This window comes from Pristiophorus japonicus, chromosome 4 (assembly GCF_044704955.1).
Source record: "Pristiophorus japonicus isolate sPriJap1 chromosome 4, sPriJap1.hap1, whole genome shotgun sequence".
Lineage (NCBI taxonomy): Eukaryota > Metazoa > Chordata > Chondrichthyes > Pristiophoridae > Pristiophorus > Pristiophorus japonicus.
In genome coordinates this window covers 271248352-271273130 of record NC_091980.1, presented here as the reverse complement: position 1 = coordinate 271273130, position 24779 = coordinate 271248352, and the positions used below count along the sequence as shown (strand labels likewise).

At 45.5% G+C, this 24779-nt stretch overlaps 1 protein-coding gene across 1 annotated transcript in view; it reads right to left on the bottom strand.

Moving 5' to 3' along the window:
• The window catches only part of syt16 (synaptotagmin XVI), a 75378-nt gene extending 52090 nt beyond the window's left edge, over positions 1–23288 (bottom strand). The window contains exon 1 of the mRNA XM_070877548.1: positions 22640–23288. Coding sequence (XP_070733649.1) covers positions 22640–23288 — 649 coding nt within the window. The remainder of the gene's footprint in view (positions 1–22639) is intronic.
• Positions 23289–24779: the final 1491 nt, after the last annotated feature.

Genomic DNA, 24779 nt, shown 5'->3' with positions numbered 1-24779 from the left:
AGCATGATACTGAGATGGTCATGGCTGTTGAAGCTTTCGAAAGCGAAGGCTCACCTGTGACAGCCCGTCAGATTGGAGTCTGGACAAATAAAGACCCGCTACTGTCTTTAGTTAAGAAATGTGTCCTGAATGGGGACTGGGCAGCCACGTACGGGGCACGCCCTGAGGAATTTAAACCATTTCATAGGCGCAAGGATGTAGGGCAGGGAAAGTAGAGTACGAGAGGAAGCTTGCAGGGAACATTAAAACGGACTGCAAAAACTTCTATAGATATGTAAAGAGAAAAACGTTAGTAAAGGCAAACGTAGGTCCCTTGCAGTCAGAATCAGGGGAAGTCATAATGGGGAACAAAGAAATGGCAGACCAATTGAACAAGTACTTTGGTTCGGTATTCACTAAGGAGGACACAAACAACCTTCCGGATATAAAAGGGGTCAGAGGGTCTAGTAAGAAGGAGGAACGGAGGGAAATCCTTATTAGTCGGGAAATTGTGTTGGGGAAATTGATGGGATTGAAGGCCGATAAATCCCCAGGGCCTGATGGTCTGTATCCCAGAGTACTTAAGGAGGTGGCCTTGGAAATAGTGGATGCATTGACAGTCATTTTCCAACATTCCATTGACTCTGGATCAGTTCCTATTGAGTGGAGGGTAGCCAATGTAACCCCACTTTTTAAAAAAGGAGGGAGAGAGAAAACAGGGAATTATAGACCGGTCAGCCTGACATCGGTAGTGGGTAAAATGATGGAATCAATTATTAAGGATGTCATAGCAGCGCATTTGGAAAGAGATGACATGATAGGTCCAAGTCAGCATGGATTTGTGAAAGGGAAATCATGCTTTACAAATCTTCTGGAATTTTTTGAGGATGTTTCCAGTAGAGTGGACAAGGGAGAACCAGTTGATGTGGTGTATTTGGACTTCCAGAAGGCTTTCGACAAGAGATTAATGTGCAAAGTTAAAGCACATGGGATTGGGGGTAGTGTGCTGATGTGGATTGAGAACTGGTTGGCAGACAGGAAGCAAAGAGTAGGAGTAAATGCATACTTTTCAGAATGGCAGGCAGTGACTAGTGGGGTACCGCAAGGTTCTGTGCTGGGGCCCCAGCTGTTTACATTGTACATTAATGATTTAGACGAGGGGATTAAATGCAGTATCTCCAAATCTGCGGATGACACTAAGTTGGGTGGCAGTGTGAACTGTGAGGAGGATGCTATGAGGCTGCAGAGTGACTTGGATAGGTTAGGTGAGTGGGCAAATGCATGGCAGATGAAGTATAATGTGGATAAATGTGAGGTTATCCACTTTGGTGGTTAAAAACAGAGAGACAGACTATTATCTGAATGGTGACAGATTAGGAAAAGGGGAGGTGCAACGAGACCTGGGTGTCATGGTACATCAGTCATTGAAGGTTAGCATGCAGGTACAGCAGGCGGTTAAGAAAGCAAATGGCATGTTAGCCTTCATAGCGAGGGGATTTGAGTACAGGGGCAGAGAGGTGTTACTACAGTTGTACAGGGCCTTGGTGAGGCCACACCTGGAGTATTGTGTACAGTTTTGGTCTCCTAACTTGAGGAAGGACATTCTTGCTATTGAGGGAGTGCAGCGAAGATTCACCAGACTGATTTCTGGGATGGCGGGACTGACATATCAAGAAAGACTGGATCAACTGGGCTTGTATTCACTGGAGTTCAGAAGAATGAGAGGGGATCTCATAGAAACATTTAAAATTCTGACAGGGTTAGACAGGTTAGATGCAGGAAGAATGTTTCCAATGTTGGGGAAGTCCAGAACCAGGGGTCACAGTCTAAGGAGAAGGGGTAAGCCATTTAGGACTGAGATGAGGAAAAACTTCTTCACTCAGACAGTGGTGAACCTGTGGAATTCTCTACCACAGAAAGTTGTTAAGACCAATTCACTAAATATATTCAAAAAGGAGTTCGATGTAGTCCTTACTACTAGGGGGATCAAGGGGTATGACGAGAAAGCAGGAATGGGGTACTGAAGTTACATGTTCAGCCATGAACTCATTGAATGGCGGTGGAGGCTCGAAGGGCCGAATGGCCTACTCCTGCACCTATTTTCGATGTCTATGTCTATGTCTATGAACTCTCGATTCAGGCCGATTGCCTACTGTGGGGAAACCGAGTAGTCATGCCCCAGAGGGGCAGAGAGGTGTTTATCAGAGAACTTCACAATGAGCACCCGGGCATTGTCATGATGAAGGCAATTGCCAGGTCACATGTTTGGTGGCCAGGGATAGATGCAGACCTGGAACGTTGTGTTCGCAGGTGCAACACGTGTGCTCAGCTGGGCAACGCACCCAGGGAAGCCTCCCTCAGCCCCTGGTCCTGGCCCGCCAAGCCATGGTCATGCATCCATGTGGACTACACAGGTCCTTTCATGGGAAAACTGTTTTTGGTTGTAGTAGACGCCTACTCCAAATGGATTGTGTGTGCTATTTTAAATTCAAGCACATCCTCTGCCATGGTAGAAAGTCTACGGGCAATGTTTGCTGCCCATGGTCTACCGGATGTCTTGGTCAGCAACAATGGCCCGTGCTTCACAAGCACTGAATTCCAGGACTTCATGGCAGGCAATGGAACCAACCATGTCAGAACGGCACCGTTCAAGCCGGCATCAAACGGCCAGGCGGAACGAGCAGTGCAGATAATCAAACAGGGGATGCTCAGAATCCAAGGGGGTTCCCTACAAAGCCGCTTATCACGCCTCCTGTTGGCCAATAGATCCTGACCACATTCGCTCACAGGGGTTCCACCTGTAGAGCTGCTAATGAAAAGGATGCTCAAAACCAGGTTATCCCTTATACACCCTACTATGAAAGAAATTGTTGAGAGCAGGCGTCAGTCACAATGTGACTACCATGACAGGAATGCGAGGGCGCGATGTATTGATGTCAATGATCCGATTTTTGCCTTTAATTACGCTGCAGAGCCCAAATGGCTGGCAGGCACTATGATTGCCAAAGAGGGGAATAGGGTTTTGGTAGTTAAACTTACCAATGGACAAATCTGCCGCAAACACGTGGATCAAACTAAAAGGAGGTTCAGCAACCCCATAGAAAAAGCAGAGGAAGAACACGATGTAGAGTTTACTCCACCAAAGGTGACCGAACACCGGAACCAAGTGGAGGAGAGCCCAGTCACTGTGGGCAGTCCGGACAGGCCTGAGGCACCGCAAACAGCAGACACTCAGGCCAGCGCCCAATAACCGGAGCCCCAACTCAGGTGCTCTACAAGGGAGCGTAAACCACCAGACAGACTTAACCTGTGATCCCAATAAGACTTTGCAATGGGGAGGTGATGTCATGTATTCAACTATCATTGTAACCCATGTATAAGCTGACGTAAGTTGTACACCTTGAGAACATTGACCACAAGGGGGTGAACTTGTGGGAGACACTCCTAACCTGAACTTTCAGGTATAAAAGGGGAAGCTCCACCCGCCTTCATCACTTGAGGTCTTGGTAATAAAGGTAACTGGTCACAAAGTGACTTTCTCTCAAGTATGGGCCTTGTGTGCATTTATACTGTATAGGAAGGACATATCAGTAACTTCCTGAGTTTGCCCCACACAGGAAATTCCCTACCTCTAACCATAGAATGGGTTTAATCAGCTTGTCCACTTCTCCTCTAGTACATGTCCATTGGAGTAGGGAGTAGTTAAATGGTTCTGTGTTTGTTAGCAGAACACAGCTAATCCCTGGATATAATATTTTGCCCTGTGGAGTGTAAAAAATTATTTAACGATTGTGTGGTCACTCTACTCTTGTTGATAGGAGGCTCTAAAGATAAGGGAATTGGTCTATGTTATCCAGATCCGCGCCGTGGATCTTGATGACTGGGGGGGGCAGTGCTATATGGCGAGGACAGGCTGGTGGAGGACCTTTGTCTTACTGATGTTTAGCGTAAGGCCCATGCTTTTGTACGGCTCAATAAATACGTCAACTATGTCCTGGAGTTCAGCCTCTGTGTGTGCGCTGACGCAGGTGTTGTCCGCGTACTGTAGCTCGACGACAGAGGTTGGGGTAGTCTTTGACCTGGCCTGGAGACGGCAAAGGTTGAACAGGTTCCCACTGGTTCTGTGGTTTAGTTCCACTCCAGCGGGGAGCTTGTCGACTGTGAGGTGGAGCAAGGCAGCGAGGAAGATTGAGAAGAGGGTTGGGGTGATGACGCAGCCCACTTGACCCCAGTGTGCCAGTGCAGCCTTCGGCCGCCTGAGGAAAAGAGTGTTTGAAGACCAGGCCCTCAAAACTGTCATCAAGCTCATGGTCTACAGGGTTGTAGTAATACCCGCCCTCCTGTATGGCTCAGAAACATGGACCATGTACAGTAGACACTTCAAGTCGCTAGAGAAATACCATCAACGATGTCTCCACAAGATCCTGCAAATCCCCTGGAAGGACAGATGCACCAACATTAGCGATCAGCTCCGCTGGGCAGGCCACATTGTCCGCATGCCAGACATGAGACTCCCAAAGCAAGCGCTCTACTCGGAACTCCTTCATGGCAAACAAGCCAAAGGTGGACAGCGGAAACGTTACAAGGACACCCTCAAAGCCTCCCTGATAAAGTGCAACATCCTCACTAACACCTGGGAATCCCTGGCCAAAGACCGCCCTAAGTGGAGGAAATGCATCCGGGAGGGCGCTGAGCTCCTCGAGTGCCGTCGCCGAGAGCATGCAGAAATCAAGCGCAGGCTGCGGAAAGAGCATGCGGCAAACCAGTCCCACCCTCCCTTACCCTCAACGACTATCTGTCCCACCTGTGACAGAGACTGTGGTTCTCGTATTGGACTGTATAGCCACCTAAGGACTCATTAAGAGTGGAAGCAAGTCTTCCTCGATTCCGAGGGACTGCCTATGATGATGATCATGGTCACTCTACTCTACAGCCACTGTTTTTCTCCACTTGCACGGCGAACATTGCATCTCAGTCAATGGATTACATTTTTTTTTTTAAGTGTAGTCACTGTTGTTAAGTAAGCAAACGCTGTGGCGTATTTGCATACTCGATCCCACAAACAGCACACGAGATGAAGGACCAGTTAATCTGTTTTGGGTGGTGCTAGTTGTGGGACGAATGCTGGCCAGGACACTGGGAGAGTTCCGTGCTCTTCTTCGAATAGTGCCATGGGATCGTTCGCTTTGATAGAAAATACAAGGGCGCAATCTTAGCAGGTAGCCTTGCCCACCATGACTACATATCTGGAAATTGTGGCTGTGTGTCCTACGATTTTATGGGATGGAATCGTAATGAAGTCATGCGTAAGAGTAAAACTGAAACTGCTCATAATGTGACTGCGGGACTGCGTTACTGCCTGAAATACACATTCATGCAGCACTAGATTGCGGAGCATATACAGGCTTCTATTCTGCCACTCAACGTCTACTGTACAGGTACAATCTGCCAGTACAATTGGTTTCTAACTTTAGCCGTCTCCACCAAGCTCAGCATTTAGATTCCTGTCTTTAGTTACTGCTTCATGACTTTACTGAACAGATCCCTCCACCCCACCCAACCCCCACAAAGCATCTTCATATTTATTTACTGTGATTGCTATTTAGAAACATCTGCTGGTACATACAATTGTGCTTTACTGAGTTTCAGTCCACAGGCCTTTGCCAATGTGAAAACTACAAGGCCAACCTGTAATGGTAGCTTGAAAACTGGGTACTGTGCCGCAGGAGGCAGGGAATGAAATCATCTCGAGAGCTGGTGTTCTATGCCTCTGGATGGATTATGCTTGCTGTTGGAGACACCTCCATTGTATCGTCATCATCCTAGGCAGTCTCTCGTATCGAGGATGACTTGCTTCCACGCCAAAAAGGGATGAGTTCACAGATGTTTCAATGAAGGACCTAATATTCCAGGTCCAGAACTACCTCTTGAAGGGTGGAAGATGCCTGTGGGTGGATTTTTTTAACGTGTGGTGACCATTGCTCACCAGCCACCACACGGACTTGACAAAGCAAGGTCTTGGTCCAGTGGCAAGGGTCAACCAAGGCGGCTGGAGACCAGCTCTGCTGCACGGACCTAGTGCGCACACATATCACAGTGTGGGCTGGCCCATGCTGTCCCTGGGCTGGGAATGTCAGCCCAGACTCATGTGCTCAAGTGGAGTGGGACTTGAACCTACAACCTTCTGAGGCAGACGCGAGGGTGCCACTGACACACTTTAATATGTTTAGATTTCTTTAGTTATGTTAATATGTTTTCAGTGTCCTTGCGCGTTTCCTCACATATTGTTACGACGTCACTAACAAACACACTACAGGATGGCTCCAACACAGAAACTATCATGTGACTTTTCCCACAGAACCCTTTGATTATATTTACATCAGTAGTTGCATTATCACAGTAGTCCACTAAGGGGAAGCTGTATTACATCACCGCGGCCAGTTTGTAGCACTCCCAAACTTTCCAGTGATGGGTCAGCAGAAAATCAGGAACGGGAGCAAATCGAACCGAGTGATCTCCAAACCAGATTCTCCAGTGTCAGTCCAACAAGGTTCTGCACTGCGAGATTTCTAGCTCAAAATAAAAAGGAAAAAAGCCTCAATAAAAAAAAAAATGTTTGATCGCCAATACAAGACCTCGGTGACCCATCAGGGTGGTGCCCACTCATTCGATTCCATCACCGTCGGAGCAAACTGTTTCCAGGACATCTATTTGTACGAAGTCCAGATATAGGCTCACACACATATAGTAAGGGACGGTCGACCATGCTACTGCCTATTCTTCTTAAGGCTATTCACCCTAGACCAGATCCAGTTGTGGAGCCTCAGCACAACCTCCCGGTCACTACAACTGCAAATGAAGATCTGAAAATACAACCATTGGAATTTGGTTCAAAATCTGACAAGAGATGCTAAATTGGTCACAATCCAGTGCTGCCGCTTGGAATTTTAGCAAAGTGCAAGGGTCGAAATGTGAACCGGACACAGGGGGTCCACTGGACCAGTGATAAGTTCCCAGTAGTCCCGCTAGAGATATTGCCCAACACATCCTGTTTCTGGAGAGAGCCTCGAATTATCAGCGGGGTGAAGTGATAGAAGCAATTGGAAGTGATGAAGTAAAGGAACCTGAATGTTACACGGGTCAGATCAATGGTGAACACGTACTTCTCCCGTCGTGTACGTCACTTGTAAATATGGAGGGCTGGGGTTTCGGTTCTGCTCATTTCGGGGCGGTAATGGTGACAGGACGGTAAAATTGGTGCCCGGGCAGTTTGCGCCTCAGTCAGCAAAATTCATCTGCTGGGCTCTGAGTGTGGGGAGGTGCGCTAAGGGAGGTGTTACACACCTCTTTTAGGGCACTAGGCCGGCTGAGCAACTGAAAATCCATTGCTAAAAAGCTGGTCTCGGAGCACCTTAAGAGAGGATTCTGTGGCAAAAATAAATAAATAAATTTTAAAATTTTAATCGCACCTAAAAACAACAAACATTCCCAATACCTTAAACACCCCACAATAAGCTACATTGCAAAAATAAAACTAAATAAAACAATCAAACTTCCCTCATTCACCAATTCCATCACTCACCACCACCGGGACAGCATGGCGCGCTGCGGGGGGGCAGTGGAATAGAGGTTCAGCTCAGCGCACAACATATCATAAAGCAATAACAGGGTTCCATATGTATATAAACTACTCGGACTTTGCTTTTTGTGAGATTTTCACATTGTTGGAAACACTTTTGTGTCTTGTAGCCCACTCCTTTCCTCACTATTATTCTTTAAATAACACAAAATTGTCCTTGCATCATTAAAGCCTACCATCAAGATCCCCGAGACAGATACACAAGACATCACTAGAAAGACGTGTCTTGTAGTTGCCGTGGTAACACTTGAATAAGGATGATCATTATCCTTCATTTCATTGTTTTTCTGACAGTCACTGCAACATTTTGAAGCCCTATAGTTGCTTTAGAGATTTTACATGCACTTCCAATTCGTAGAAGATTTCAAGTAAAATTAATTTTTATGAAACCTTACTATTCATCAACAAATGCGTGGAACACAATGCTGCCTAGGAGACTTGATCGAACAATATTTTAAAACAAAATGCTGTAAAACCCTTTGGGTTCTGAATGTAATATCCTATGGCGGTTATTATTTTAACTTGATAAAATAAGCAAATGAGTAGTTCTGTCCTCAATAAGGATTTTAAAAAAAATTGCATTTGAATGCTCAGTTTTTATATGTCCTGTGAGCTTCTCTACAGGAAAAAAAAAGTCAGTGAATCTCCGATTACATAGGCAGATTGTAGTCTCCTGGAAATTTCTATTACTGATATAAGTGGACAAAATCTTAGTATGCTTATATTACATCACCCTGTCTATTGTTTGTTTTAAGGGAGGTGTCAACACAGTTAAAATAAAATATTGTACAGAAGTTGATGGCGTAACCACGTTAAGCATTTGTCCACTAATATCACCAAGTGAGTTCTAGGCTGTAATCCTTAGCTTGCTCACTTAATTCATTTTGTTTTGTATTTTATGTTATTTTTACCCCAACTGTTGCTCTTGTATTCACAGCTAGATTACAGTATCCATAAACAAGCCAAGTCCTTAAGAACTGAAATGCATCTTATTCCCTAAATCAACATAATAAAAACAGATTATCTGGTCATTATCACAGTGATGTGATGTTAAAAAAATCCACAAGATTCTACAAATCCCCTGGGAGGACAGACGCACCAACATTAGCGTCCTCGACCAGGCCAACATCCCCAGCATTGAAGCACTTACCACACTTGATCAACTCCGCTGGCCAGGCCACATTGTCCACATACCAGACACGACTCCCCAAGCAAGCGCTCTACTCGGAACTCCTTCGCGGCAAACGAGCCAAAGGTGGGCAGCGGAAACTTACAAGGACACTCTCAAAGCCTCCCTGAAAAAGTGCAACATCCCCACTGACACCTGGGAGTCCCTGGCCAAAGACCGCCCTCAGTGGAGGAAGTGCATCCGGGAAGGAGCTCAGCACCTCGAGTCTCATTGCCGAGAGCATGCAGAAATCAAGCGCTGGCAGCGGAAAGAGCGTGCGGCAAATCTGTCCCACCCACCCCTTCCCTCAACGACTATCTGTCCCACCTGTGACAGGGACTGTGGTTCTCGTATTAGACTGTTCAGCCAGCAAAGAACTCACTTCAGGAGTGGAAGCAAGTCTTCCTCGATTCCGAGGGACTGCCTATGATGATGATGATGATGTTTGTAGTAACTTGCTGTGTGCAAATTGGCCATCGCGTTTCCTACATTACAACAGTGACTACACTTCAAAAGTACTTCATTGGCTGTAAAGTGCTTTGGGGCGCCGGTGGTCGTGAAAGATGCTATATAAATACAATTCTTTCTTTTTTTTCTTTTACAGAGTAGTGTGCCTAAGTAATCCTTAATTATGGTATACTGCGCACTGCAGAGAATAAGTGGGGTGCCCACCATGTTCCCCTGTCACTTCGAAAGGGGGAAAGCCAACATATCACTAGACCAATGCATGGAGCCTAAAAATAATTCACTAAAAACTTGCATTTTTACAGCATCCTTCATGACCTCTTGATGACCCAAAGCATTTCACCAAGAATTATTTTTGAACTGTAGTCTCTGTCACTATTGAATGTAGGGAAATGTGCCAGCCAGTTTTCACACAGCAAGGTCCCAGAAACGGCAATTAAATAAAGGCCAGATAATCTGTTATTATGGTGTTGGTTGAGTGATAAATATTGACCTGGATGCTGCAGAGAACTTTGAAAAACACAGAAGCTTAAAAGCACAGCAAGATACTCCAACAGCACAATATTTGGTAAAGGAGAGCAATAGAACCCATCCACAATGGTTTAATATATAGTTTTTCAGAATTGTATTTCTTGCAGCCTCTCTTCTCAGCAAACTTTTGAAAATACAGTCTTGGATACTGAGTTACACGAGATTTGTAATGTTCAGAATAAATCCACAGGACTGTATTGTAAGCTCAAACTGTTGTGACCTTGGACTCTTTATCAGACTCCAGAGTGCAGAAGCAGCATGGTGAATCACCTTTTATACCTGCTTGCCCCAGGGTGCACAGGTGACCCTTAGGTCTCCCACAGGTGTGCCCCCTAGTGACAAGTCTTACATTTTGGTGAGGTTTACATACATACATAACAAGATCAGTTCCTCACAGAGCCCCTATTGCCATATACCAGTGGCAAGTCAAATAAGGAATTGCTAAGTAAAATGGTGCCTGAATTAACGATGATTTCTTTCTTTGATGTAAAAGCAGGCCCTTTGAGGAGAAACACAGAGTAAACCATGTAGTAATGGTTAAAGAAAGCCTCACCTCAAGTGAAATTTGCACTAGTTCCTAATTACTTGCTGTACCTGCATGCTAACTTGGTCCTTGTGCATGAAACACAAAGGGCCCAAGTTTCGGCCTCAGTTGCTTTGATTTTTTGGAGCAACTGGTGTAGAACGGAGTATCTTAGAAATTCAAATTCTCGGCATTTAGTTTGCTCCAGTTCTAGTTAGTTAGAACAGTTTCACTTTGGAATAGAATTTTTTTTTCAAAAGGGGGCGTGTCCGGCCACTTACGCCTGTTTTCAAAGTTTCGGCAGTGAAAACTTACTCCAAACTAACTTAGAATGGTGTAAGTGAAGATTTTTGTACGTTCGAAAAAACCTTGTCTACACTTTAGAAAATCAGGCGTAGGTTACAAATCGGGCGTAGGGAATGGTGGGGGGGGGGGTTTAAAGGGAAATTTACAAACATTAAACACTTCAGTTTTACAAATAAAGAGCCATCATCAATAATAAATGATAAAAACATCAATAAATCAACCAATAAATCAATCAAATAAAATTAATAAGAAATAAAAAAAAATTTAAGTCAATAAATAAAACATTTTCTACTTACCGACTGCAGCACCGGGAGCCCTCCAACAGCATGCTGGGATGCCCCCCCCCCCCCGCCGCGTGTCTCTGTCAGTGTCTCTATCTCTCTGTCTGTCAGTGCCTGTGTTTCTGACAGCGAGGGGAGGGGGAGGAGGAGGGTAGAGGGAGAGAGGGGGTGCAGGGGGATGGAGGCAGAGGGGGAGGGAGGGAAGGGGGGAAAGGGGGAGGGAAGAGAGGGAGAGAAGGGGGGAGAAGAAGGGGAAGGGGGAGGAGAGAAAGGGGGGGAGAGGGGAAGGGGGGGAGAGGGGAAGGGGGAGAGGGGAAGGGGGGGAAAGGAGAAGGGGAAAGAGAAGAGGGGAAAGAGAAGGGGAAGGAGAGGGGGGAAAGGAAAGGAGAAGGGGGGGAAAAGGAGAAGGGGGGAAAGGAGAAGGGGGGGAAGGAGAAGGGGGGAAGGAGAAGGGGGGAAAGGAGAAGGGGGGAAAGGAGGAGGGGGAAAAGGAGAAGGGGGGAAAAGGAGAAGGAGGGGGAAAGGAGAAGGGGGGGGAGACTGAACGGGTCGGGCCCAGCCGGGCCCAAGACTTCGGGCAGGGCCCGTCCCCAGCAACAGATTTACAGGTAGGTGGCGTTGGGTCAGGTCGGGTCTGGGGCGCGGGTCGGGTTGGGGGAGCGCGGGTTGGGGTCAGGAGTGCGGGTCGGGTCGGGGGGGTGGAGGGAGGTCAGGTCGGGTCGGGTCGGGTCCGGGGGGGGGGGGGAGGGAGGTCAGGTCGGGTCGGGTCGGGTCCGGGGGGGGGGGGGGGTCAGGAGCGCGGGTCGGGTCTGGGGGGGGGTGGTGGAGGGAGGTCAGGTCGGGTCAGGTCGGGTCCGGGGGGGGGGGGAGCACGGGTCAGGTCGGGGGTAGCGCGGGTCGGGGTCAGGAGCGCGGGTCGGGTCGGGGGGGCGGAGGGAGGTCGGGTCGGGTTGGGTTGGTTCGTGTTGGGGGCGGGGGGAGGGAGGTCAGGTTGGGTCGGGTCCGGTCCGAGTGGGGGGTCAGGAGCGCGGGTCGCGTCGGGGGGGGTGGTGGGAGGGAGGGAGGTTCGGGTCAGGGGGTGGGAGGGAGGGAGGGAGAGGGAGGTCAGGTCGGGTGGGGGAAGCACGGGTCGGCTCCAGTCCGGGGGTCGGGTCCGGTCCGGTCCGGGGGAGCGGGAGTCGGGTCGGTGTCGGGGTCGGGTCCGGTCCGGGTCTAGGGGTGGGGGAAGCGGAAGTCAAGTTGGGTCGTGAGGAAGCAGGAGCTGGCCGTGGGAGGCAGCCTTATGCACGCAGCCCCAGTGAGGCCATTCGGCCAGGGCTAGGGGCTGCGTGCTTCGGGTCCCTCCCACACAGTTTTGGGCGCCTGGAGCTACTGCACATGCGTGCCCACTGTAGCGCGCATGTGCAGAGGTCCCGGCACTGTTTTCAGCGCAGGGACCTGGCTCCGCCCCTTACAGCTCTTGTTGCGCCGCGCCCGACTCCAGAGGATCAGCAGGGAGCCGGAGAAACTGTAAGGTTTTTTTTGGCGCACTTTGTGGCGCGAAAAATGGGTGTCCAGGTCGGGACTGCCCGTTCTAGGCGCGGCCCGAAACATGGGCCGAAAAGGTTAGCATGCAGGTACAGCAAGTAAGGCAAATGGAATGTTGGCCTTTATTGCAAGTAGGGAAGTGCTGCTACAACTGTACGGGTTGTTGGTGAGACCACACTTGGAGTACTGCGTACAATTTTGACCTCCTTATTTATACTTGCATTAGAGGCAGTTCGAGAGAAGGTTCACGAGATTAATTCCTGAGATGAGGGGGTTGCCTTATGAAGAAAGATTGAGCAGGTTGGGCCTATACTCATTGGAGTTTAGAAGAATGAGAGGTGATCTTATTGAAATGTATAAGATTCTGAGGGGGCTTGACAGGGTAGATGCAGAGAGGATGTTTCTCTTTGTGGGGGAATCTAGAACTATGGGGCTTAGTTTCAGAATAAGGGGTCGCCCATTTAAAGCGAGAGATGGGGAGGAATTTCTTCTTTCAGAGGGTCGTGAATCTTTGGAATTCTCTACCCTAGAGAGCTGTGGAGGCTGGTCATTGAATATATTTAAGGTGGAGATTGACGGATTTTTGAACAACAGGGGAGTCAAGGGTTATGGGGAGAGGGCAGTGAAGTGGAGTTGAGGCAAAGATCAGATCAGCCATAATCTTATTAAATGACGAAGCAGGCTTGAGGGGCCAAATGGCCTACTCCTGCTCCTATTTCTTATGTTCTTATGTTCCTGACACCCAATAAAAAAGATCATGGCCTGGAATTTGTGGTCAGAAACGTTCACAGTTGGCCCAAAGTACACTTTGCGCAAGGATCGCGCTAACTCTGTCGAGAACTTCGGGTTTTCCGACCTTCAATTGAAATCAACAGAAGTTAGTGGCGATCCCTTTGTGCAAGTTATTGTGACATCAATAGGCTGTCTAAGATTGACAAGTGAGTAAGCTTGTAAAATTCTAACTTAAAAAAATGTTAGATAGAGAAAATCAAAGACTGGGGCTCTCGCATGGGGAAAAGGCAAAGCTGAAATAAAGATGAACAAACTTTCAAAAAGAATTATAATTTTTTTTTAAGTTTCTTAAAAATGTTAATTTTTTTTAAAATGGACAAATCTTACACTGCACAAAATTAAAATTTGTTTTTCAGGTCCTTAAACTTTGTTTAACAGTAATAACGCCGTCAAAACTCCAGTTACTCATAATCCCTTAGGGTCGAACTTTTAGTGGGTAATTTAACAACATATGTACTGCGGAAGAGCCGACGTTTCCGTCAGTTTTATTGATTTAAGTGATTACACCAGCTCTGTCGGGGGGTCACAGCGCAGCTCGTGTTGGACTTGTGAATGACAGATTGCAACTTCAGCAGGTGCCTGCGCCAATTCCCGAAGCTGTTCAAAGGGCAACGCTGCCAGGTCACCGTCATCCCGACTGCAAATTCTAGGCTAGGATGTTGAGGCAGCCATCACCAAGGTGAATTCACAAAGAATACCAACCCCCCTGCCATAGACATAAACAACAGAAATATTTTGCATAGCCCAATGCACACCGAAAGAACAAAAAAAATTACATTTAAGACATACATTTCCTATTGAATACAAAACCTCGATCTAATTGAATACTGTCATTAGCGATTCAAGAAGCACCTGGACTCCGTTTCAAGCCAATCACGACGAAAATTACACTTCTACCTGTGCTCGTGAGACAAGAATTGTGTTGGCACCAAACTCTAATCTTCCTTTTCTTGCTCATTAGTTTTCATCCAACCAATATTCTCATTTAGTGAAGTCCTGCCAGTTTCCTGCGACTGTTCCTTTGAATAGATTTGGTTTGTCTCATTACTTTTCATTACTTGTTCCACTCGTGCTTTCCTAGTTCATCCACCTCTTTGTTGTACTGCTCCCGGTAGATGCCAAGTCCCCTCTTCTTTTCAGCTTTCGAGGCAGGCAAGAGATTAAAAAGAAAGCAAGTGAGGTCTCATCACGTTTAGTAATCCTGGTGTGTAATTCCTGTAATTTACTCTGTAACCCAAGTGACCAGGCTGCCAATTACACAGTAAATGGCAAAGGCTTATTTACTGGAACAGCTGTTGCTTAGTGCATCTGCAAAGATACCGTTTTAATCAATTTTATTCTGGTTATAAAAGCATCAGGGAAGTACAGATGAGGAATGGCAATACATGCTTAGCTCTACATGGTTGATCTGTTACATCCTGGAGCACTGGCTTGTGCTCACAACATCAGAAAACAGAAGAACCATTGGTAAATTTGCTAAGGACACTGCAGGTCTGTTTTGATATCTTCACGTAAAATCAAAACTCTACTTTGCGTGTACTTCATTGATGCAAATGAAATCCATTAACAAGAGAAGTTAAAGCATTTGTTGATCATTCTGGGCCAATAACAACATTATATTCTGACAATTCTAAATTACATCATGTTTTGAGGAGAAATTAAGACAACTGGTGAAATTGGTCTTGGCCAAAACTTTATTAGTAGTTTTCCCTCTAAGTAGCAAATAAATTCATTAGGAAATAATTCTATATCAGCAAGATTGGCTTCCATGTTTTAGTTCGTGGTTCACACACCATAAACCCCAGACAGTGTCTGAAATGCTACATTCTATTTTTGATGTTTTCAATTATTTAAGTTGTTAACTGATCTCCAAATGACATGAGGTCTATTTGTTTTTGTTGCTGTAGTTTTATTTGTGATTTTGTTTCATTCCTACTATCTCTTTTTTTCTTCATCCACTGCTATAATTTTACAGACTGGGGACGATTTTAACCCTACTGCTCAGCAGAAACCTGGCGAGTGGGCAGTTGAAATCAGCCTGACTCTTAACTGTCCGAAAGCCACCAAGATCGCAACATCTGCAATTTTAACATGCTCTCCTGAGCAGGCAGCAAGAACACGCACCCGGAGCCAGCAGGGTCCTTCTTTACATATGCATGTTGAGGCCCGATTACATCATTGAGACCCGACTGCAATTTTAACTCAGGCCTGAGTGAGGAGTCCACCTGGAATTAAAATCGGGGCTACATTTCTGTTTCTCAATTTACCAGTTTCTCCTTTGGTCTTCCCATTTAGTTAAATTATTTTGTTTGATTTTCCTTCATTTTAACTGGTTCCTAACCCCCGAATTGCATCAGAGCTGCCATTTTTCCCAATTCACTATCTGTCTCGATTTCATTTCATTGCACTATCCCATTTATTTCAAAGTTCCCCTTTGTTATCTACATATTTTCAATTCCTTTATCATGAGTATCTCAATTCAATGACCATTTCCTCAAACTTTTTCTGAGCGAACAATCCCTAGATTTCAAGTGCCATTAATCTACTCATTTGCAAAATTGAAATGTGAAAGCAACATCCAAAACCATTTCAAAATCAGGTAAGAATGAAACATTCATATGTTGAATACTCCATTCCTCCATTAAATATCTGGATAGTCTTATGGGTTCTGTATTTAAGGCATGTTCTCACTTGAGGTTACAGGGGAAAATAATCCATTAAGTGTAGGAAATTTACAGAAAAGCCTTGTAGTCCACAGGAAGAATCCCATCATGATCCAGGAGTAGTGTCACTTCCAGTCCTTTTGTCAGGTTTTGCCTCTATATTTCTGGGACTTCAAATCTAACAATGAATATCTGATATGCTCCTGGGAAGAAGGAAAGGAAGGGTTTTGCATCACAATTAGTTGATTTGCTAGAAAATAATTAGGTCTTTGAATCTCATGTCGTATTTGCAGTTCACATTTTGTATTAAACAAGAGCAAAACTTGCCAGTTTTCTCAGTTGTTTAAATTGGCTCAGGCTTTTGTGCAGAATATTCCATATACAATACAAGTGACGAATGGTGTGAACCACAACCATAAAGGTGAAAAGAGGAAAAATAACAAGAAGATAATAGTGGAATTACTCAGCAGTTCAAGCAACATCTATGGAGAGAGTAACCAAGTTAACGTCTCAGATAGATGATATTCGTCAGAACAGAAATCGACCTGAAACGTTAACTCTGTTTCTCTCTCCATCGATGCTGCCTGACCTACCGAGTATTTCCAGCATTTTCTGGTTTTATTTCAGATTTCCAGTTTATGCAGTAGTTTGCTTTTGAAGACAATAAGCGGAGATACGAAGTAAAGTGGTTCTACCATAGCTGTTTGTTCTATTTTATGTTTTTGAGACTTGCTGTACTTGCATTGCGACAGTGTCAGTATTTTATTTTACTGCTTCCATCTCAATCGTGCTCTTTCATCCTCATTGCATCACAACTGGCAAATCCCAGCTCAACGTATTCAGTCCTAATCCCAACCCCAATCTCAAAATGTGATTGGATGCACAGTGAACCACAAACAAGGTAGAATATGCCTCTATTTCATGAGCAGTACTTTCAGATGGGATCACAAGCTAGCGCAGTTTATTACGTATAGAAGGAAAAATAAAACTATAAATCACCAAAGACTATTTTAATGAGATCAAAATACCCAATTTCTGGTACTTGATGAATAATATCTTGAAAAATGTTCAATCTCAATCCCAAAGTTCTTTCAGTTAATGAAGTAAAACGATATTGGTATCGGCTCATATTGACAATTGGGATCCTTTCTAAAACATATTAATCTAGAAAATAATACAAAGTGTGCTCTTGTACTATATGCACTGATTTGAGACCAGCATCTACTTAGTATTATCGGACAGTAGATCGGAGTTATACTGGCCACTCCATATTGGTTTCTAGTCATTTACTGGCATCCAAATTTGAGATAAATTTATATAATTTCACATAGCTGTATCTTTTTTAAAAATTTGTTACACAGGAAGTGGGCATTGCTGGCAAAGCCATCATTTATTGCCCATCTGAGTGGCTTGTCGGGCCATTTCAGTTAAGAGTCAACCACATTGCTGTGTGGTCTGGAGTTCAGGCCAGATTGGGTAAGGATGGCAGATTTCCTTCCTTAAAGGATATTAGTGAACCAGATGGGTTTTTACAACAATCTGATAGTTTCATGGTCACCATTACTGATACTAGCTTTTTATTCCAGATTTATTTAATTAACTGAATTTAAATTCCCCAGCTGCCATGGAGGGATTTGAACTCATGGCACCAGATTATTAGTGTAGGCCTCTGGATTACTAGTCCAATAACATAACCACTACACCACTGTTCCCGTAAGTAATCCATAATGCAAGTGGCCAGAAGTGTGCAATAAAATACTGCTCCTGAGGTCACTGCAGCATCAGTAATTGTCATACACTTTGTACTCACAGATGCACAACTCTCTTGTAATCCTAAATCGGTGACATGGTAACTCTGTCATTGAATAAGTTCGGTCTTATGAAATATGTTACAGGATTTTTTGATCAGTTATTCCCGATTAATGGGTGTATAACCGATCAGAAGAATGGGTGAAGATCCGTTACAGCAAGTATCTGACCATTAAGCAACCCATCCAGTTTTCTCACCAGGGCTTTATACTGGCACCAGAAGTGCCCACAAGTTTGCAGTTAAGTCCCAATGATCAGTCAGTCATAGGCAGTTCCTCGGAGTCGAGGATGACTTGCTTCCACACTAGAAATGAATTCTCAGGTAACTGAAGAGTCCAATGCGGGACCTACAGTCTCTGTGTGGTTGAAGGAACAGGTGGATGGGGTGCCTGGGTTACCACACACTTCTTCCGCTGTCGACGTTTGGCTTCAGCTTGCTCTCCGCGAAGAGACTCGAGGTGTTCAGCGCCTTCCCGGATGCTTTTCCTCCACTTTGGGCGGTCTTGGGCCAGGGATTCCCAGCTGTCAGTGGGGATGTTACATTTTTTCAAGGAGGCTTTGAGGGTGTCCTTGAAGCGTTTCTTCTGCCCACCTGGGGCTCGCTTGCCATGTCGGAGCTCCGAGTAGAGTGTTTGTTTTGGGAGTCTCGTGTCAGGCATGCGGGCAATGTGGCCTGCCCAACAGAGCTGATCGAGCGTGGTCACTGGTCCCAATGATACCTTTTAGATGTCCACGCAATTCCCCAGCATTATTGCCAGTGTAGTGCTCAGCTATCTACCTACCCTAATAAAATGGCCATCCAAGGCTGCCAGAATGTGCTGTTTACATTAATCTGAGTGCTATATTAAGAATTTTAGCAGTGTAGTGAAGCTATTTCTGAATTTTATTTTGCGCTTGTTTTTTTCTTTTCTGTTTCCACTGAGTTGGCTGGGGGCTTTATAGAAACACCCTGGCACTGCCAATTCTTTCAGGTATATCCACAATATTGGGACAATGGGTTTCCCAACGGGAATCATCCTTTATTCATGTCTTTTGGAGGAAGAAGGGAAGAACCAATGAAGAGATGTCAGACAGGTCAAGGCACCATAGCCAAACTGCACCCATCTGTCAGTCCCCTCCCACCCACCCACCCATCAGCTCCTCCCACCCACCCATCAGCCCCTCCCACCCATCCATCAGTCTCCTCCCACCCATCGATCAGCCCCTCCCACCCACTCGTCAGTCTCCTCCCACCCATCAGTCCCCTCCCACCCACTGGCCCCTCCCACCCACCTGTCAGCCCCACACACCTGTCGGTCCCCTCCCACCCACCCACCCGTCAGCCCCTCCCACCCACCCGCCCACCCATTGGTCCCCTCCCACCCACCTACCTGTCAGCCCCTCCCACCCACCCACCCGTCAGCCCCTCCCACCAACCCCTCAGCCCCTCCCACCCACCCACCCGTCAGCCCCTCCCACCCACCAACCCATCAGCCCCTCCCACCAACCCGTCAGCCCCCCCCCACCCACCAACACATCAGCCCCTTCCACCCACACTTACAGGCAGAGGCACACCCACCGGCTAATGGCTGCACAAGCTCTCGGTCAGCACACAGCCATATGCAGAGCTGTGCTTTCTGCTCCAAGGGCACCTGCAGCCATTACAGGACTGGCACTTTCAGTAATCATCAGCTTCGCCTTCAATTCTCTTCCTCTGCAACCTTCCACTACTGCCCAATGGGCAGGGAGCATCAAATAGGTCATCCTCCGCTGCATCATATCCACTTTGCTGGCCATCAAACTGGGGGTTTGAAGTGTTGCACCCCTCCATCACTTGGTTGGTTTCCCACTTCCACATTTATTATATATCTACTCAGTCTTACCAAACATATTTAGCCCGAGATTACCTAATTACCCCATTTAACTTTAAGGACTGCTTACATGCAATGTTCCTGTCTGGTGAGCCCCACTCTGCTGAGCTCCCAATACTCAGCCAAATATGGGCCAAGGGGTCACCCATAACATGTAAATAAAGTTGGGCCTGCAAAATCAGACAGGGCTAATACATTAATGGCTGTGCTACAACATTAACATTTTTTTTGCTCAAATCTAAAGTAGAATGTCAAACCTATGGATGACAAAGGATAGCAAAGGTAATGGACACAGGTTTCAGGAATCTGATCATTATATATTCACTCACAGTAACTCTACTGTGTACGAAATTACCCTGAAATGAGCTTTCGATCACATAACAGCAGCAGAACTAAGACCACCTATTTCCACTTCCGTAACATCGCCTGTCTCCGCCCTTGCCTCAGTTCATCCGCTGCTGAAGCCCTTATCCATGCTTTTGTTACCTCTAGACTTGACTATTCCAACGCACTCCTGGCTGGCCTCCCACATTCTATCCTATGTAAACTTGAGGTGATCCAAAACTCGGCTGCCCATGTCCTAACTCGCACCAAGTCCTGTTCACCCATCATCATCATAGACAGTCCTTCGAAATCGAGGAAGATTTGCTTCCACTCTAAAAGTGAGTTCTCAGGTGACTGTACAGTCCAATGTTGGAATTACAGTCTCTGTAACAGGTGGGGCAGACAGTGGTTGAAGGAAAGGGTGAGTGGGGAGCCTAGTTTGCCACATGCTCCTTCTGCTGTCTTCGCTTGGTTTTTGCACGTTCTTGTCGACGAGACTCGAGGTGCTCAGCGCCCTCCCCTGTGCTCGCTGACCTAAATTAGCAATCAATTAAGCAACGCCTTGATTTCAAAATTCTCATCCTTGTTTTCAAATCCCTCCAAGGCCTCACCCCTTCCTATCTCTGTAATCTCCTCCAGCCCCTCAACCGCACCCCCCCCCACTCCCCGAGATGACTACGCTCTTCTAATTCTGTCATGTTGAGCATCCCTGATTATAATCGTTCAACATTTGGTGGCTGTGCCTTCTGTTGCCTAGGCCCCAAGCTCTGGAACTCCCTGCCTAAACCTTTCCGCCTCTCTACCTCTCTGTCACCCTTCAAGACGCTTCTTAAAACTTACCTCTTTGACCAAGCTTTTGGCCACCTGCCCTATGTGGCTTGGTGTCAAATTTTTGGTCTCATAATACTCCTGTGAAGCACCTTGGGATATTTTGCTACATTAAAGGCACTATATAAATGCAAGTTGTAGTTGAAATTTCCTTTAGAGCTTGCTGTACTGAATGTGTTTTCCATTTCAAAAAGACATTGAAAAAAATTGAGTACCGTTAAAACACAGCACACAAGAACAATTGGCAAAAGTTGCCAGCAAAAGTTAAGCAACATTCAGTTCATAAATCATAAATGGTGATAGTGGACAATGGACGATAAAGCTGCAAAGCGTGAACAGCTGAATTACATTAACAGAGGAAACCAAACAATAATTTAAGGATAATCTGCAGATAAAGTTTGCAACAACTGCTTGGCAGCTCCAAATCACGCTTAAAAATAAAAATAGATTTAAGTGAAGGAAGGAACAACTTTCTTTTGGACTGATTAGAGCATCAATTGAACAAAACAAGGAGTCAAAATTAAACTGGATTTTCTAATTGAGGTTATTTTAACGTGGGTTGTAGCCCATTTCATTTTAATGAGTTATCGCTGGCCGATTGGAAATTCAGTATCCAGGCTCAGTAATGATACTTTAATACTTGTGTGCTAGAGAGCAGGCCTTTGGTTTAGTGGCAGCATTTCCACTACTGAGTCAGAAGGTGAAATGCTCGAGCCCCATTCCAGACATCAATATGGTCTCTAAATACTGGGTTGATATCCAGCGAGGTACTTATGCCTGGATAGAGTGAGCACTAGCTCAGTGGTAGTATTCTCACCTCGGAGTCAGAAAGGCTTGGGTACAGGCCCCACGGTAGATAGCTCTGGTGGGCGGAGAAAGGACCGCTGGTTCTGAATACTGGATTGCTGTCCAGTGCAGGTGGGTGAGGGGTACTTGCATCCAATGGGTGCAGGTAGCGACCCCCCCGGCATAAATAGTCGGGGGGGGGGGCTCTTTAGCCTGTTCGCAGCCCACCTAGGAGAGGGTACTCCGAAGATTAAAACTGTGAAACCACCTCTGCTATTCTTCACTAGCATGCAACTCAAGAATCTCGTGTGTGTGAGAGACTTGAGTTAGAACCTGCCCTAAGGCTGAACGCAATGGCCAGATGAACCCATGTACCATTGTTAAGTAAGGGTTAATGTTATTTGAAAGATTAACTACATCCAAATTAGAATTGAGGGAGAAAGCAACTAACCTTTGTGTGAATCTTTTGGATTTGTTTGCTCTGGGCTTTATCAAGACGGTTTCCCTCCCTTAGCCTAGTGCAGGAAACAGCAAGGAACTAAAAAAAAAAAGTCTGGCACGATGTTACTCTGTTGGCAGGTGATAATGGAACTGAGGATGTGAAGCAGGTACTTCCCTCACAGTTAGGAAGCCGTGTTACCATAATTGTGTATGTTTTTCTTAATTACTTAGAAAATCTAGTCATGCAGGACAAATAATTCAGATACAGAAACTGTAAAGTTTTGGATGGTGTACAAGACATGATAACAACAGAATTTCGCACCCTTAATGATTTCACCATCTCCCAACAACAGAAAAGCTTGGCGCATATCTGCTATAAACAGTTCCAAAATCCAACAGCATCAACTCATCGGGGCTTAAAACAAGAATTCCCATAACAACTGATTAACTTTCACTTCACCACACTTAACATTTAATGTTAGCTGCATTTTAAATACCTAATTTAGATTAAAATCTGTATAAAATAAAATGCAATTCTGTACGTTGTGACCAATTACACGTTACATAGATTTTTAAAACATACTTCACCTTCTTTAAATCATCCCAAATTTTCAATCAAAAATGGTGAAGAGGACCCCCCCAAGATCAAAGATACAAAGGCAGAAGAAAGTGTAATTTATCCACAATTTTTGATGCCTTATGTGGGCGCTTTCCCTTCTCTTCTTACCTGCCTGCAATTCCGCATCAGTTCCAAGCTCGTCATAAGCTGCCTTACACTTCACATTGATATAGGTGTGATCAGATCCAATCTGATTATTCAAGTTTTGTGCTTCTTCGGGAATGGCAGTCAGATCATTTAGAGGTTCGTCATCATAAAAATCCACATTGCTATATATGTTGCCCTTTCCAACAGTTGTACCTTGTGACTCTATCCCATTGTATGAAAATGAGGAGTCTTGTCTTAAGTCTTCACCTTGCAAACTATGAGCATCAAACTGAAGTCTTTGAACTGGGCCTTCTTCATGATAATGCAATCCCATTTCAGCAGCTTGATATTCTGAAGGTTCCGACCCTGCAGCAGTTGTTGCTTCTAAGCCACCTTCTGTGTATCTTTTGCCCAGCGAATCATCTTTGCCAGCATTTAAAATTGAATCCATTTTCAGGGCTGGATCCTGCTCCTGATCCTCTTGCTGTGCTTTTGCTGAGGCGTTCGAAACGTCAGAGTTCGATGTTTGATTAGATGCACCTTGGCGAAGATTTAGAAACGTGCTGGAAATGGAACTGCTAGCTTGTTGAACTGATTCCGACATCTGAGACATCCACGCAGAGAAGGACTGCAAGAACGGACCCTCCTTCGGAATTTCTTCAGAAGCCATGACTGATGGAATGCACGACGCTCGATCCAGTTGCTTTAATTTTTCAACATGCCACAGTTACTTTGTTGTGAGCTACAGAATGAGGATTATAATCAATTAAAATCTACACATCTATCATGCTCAAGAAACAGCCACTACTCCTGCAAAGTGGGGAAAGACACCACAATAGAACACCAGACTAAAAGAGAAATAAGAAAAGCCAGCCCATAGCAATCAAGAACCACAACCGGAAATAAAGAGCTACTTATCAAAATAGGCCAACTTAAGGTCCATCTAGAGAGAAAATCAATGTCATTAATTTAAGAGGGTTGTTTTATATAATTCACAATTTTCTAAGCAGAAAGTAACATGATATGAATTCTATAGCACTGATTCCAATACAAGGCAGCCGGCTCAATTCATCACAAGAATTAGAAAATAGGCTTCAGTTCTTAGCACAGCTGTGAGACATTGGAGAGTGTTGAGCAGAGATTAAGTTAACCCAGCCCCCAGGGGTTTAATACATTAGTCTGTTATCCAGCTTGCTCTGTTAACCAAGGAATAGCCAACAAAAGGGTATGGCAGAGTCATTTTAAATCAACAAAATACCCCCTACATCCCTTTGCCCCACCATTTATAGCCATGCCTTCAACTACCTTGGCTTCACTTCGGAATTCCTTTCATAAAGCCCTCCACCTCCTTCTCCTCCACGAGAACTCTTCTCTTTGACCAAGCATTTGGCCATAGAAACATAGAAAGTAAGTACAGGAGTAGGCCTTTCGGCCCTTCGAGCCTGCACCACCATTCAATATGACTATGGCTGATCATGCAACTTCAGTACCCCATTCCTGCTTTCTCTCCATACCCCTTGATCCCTTTAGCCGTAAGGGCCACATCTAACTCCCTTTTGAATATATCTAACGAACTGGCCTCAACAACTTTCTGTGGTAGAGAATTCCTCAGGTTCACAATTCTCTGAGTGAAGAAGTTTCTCCTCATCTTGGTCCGAAATGGCTTACCCCTTATCCTTAGACTGTGACCCCTGGTTCTGGACTTCCCCAACATCGAGAACATTCTTCCTGCATCTAACCTGTCCAATCCCGTCAGAATTTTATATGTTTCTATGAGATCCCCTCTCATTCTTCCAAATTCCAGTGAACATAAGCCTAATCGATCCAGTCTTTCTTCATATCTCAGTCCAGCCATCCTTGGAATCAGTCTGGTGAACCTTCCCTGCACTCCCTCAATAGCAAGAATGTCCTTCCTCAGATTAGGAGACCAAAACTGTACACAATATTCAAGGTGTGGCCTCACCAAGGCCCTGTACAACTGCAGTAAGACCTCCCTGCTCCTATACTCAAATTCCCTCGCTATGAAGGCCAGCATGCCATTTGCTTTCTTTACTGCCTGCTGTACCTGCATGCTTACCTTCAATGACTGATGTACCATGACACCCAGGTCTCGTTGCACCTCCCTTTTTCCTAATCTGTCACCATTCAGATAATAATCTGC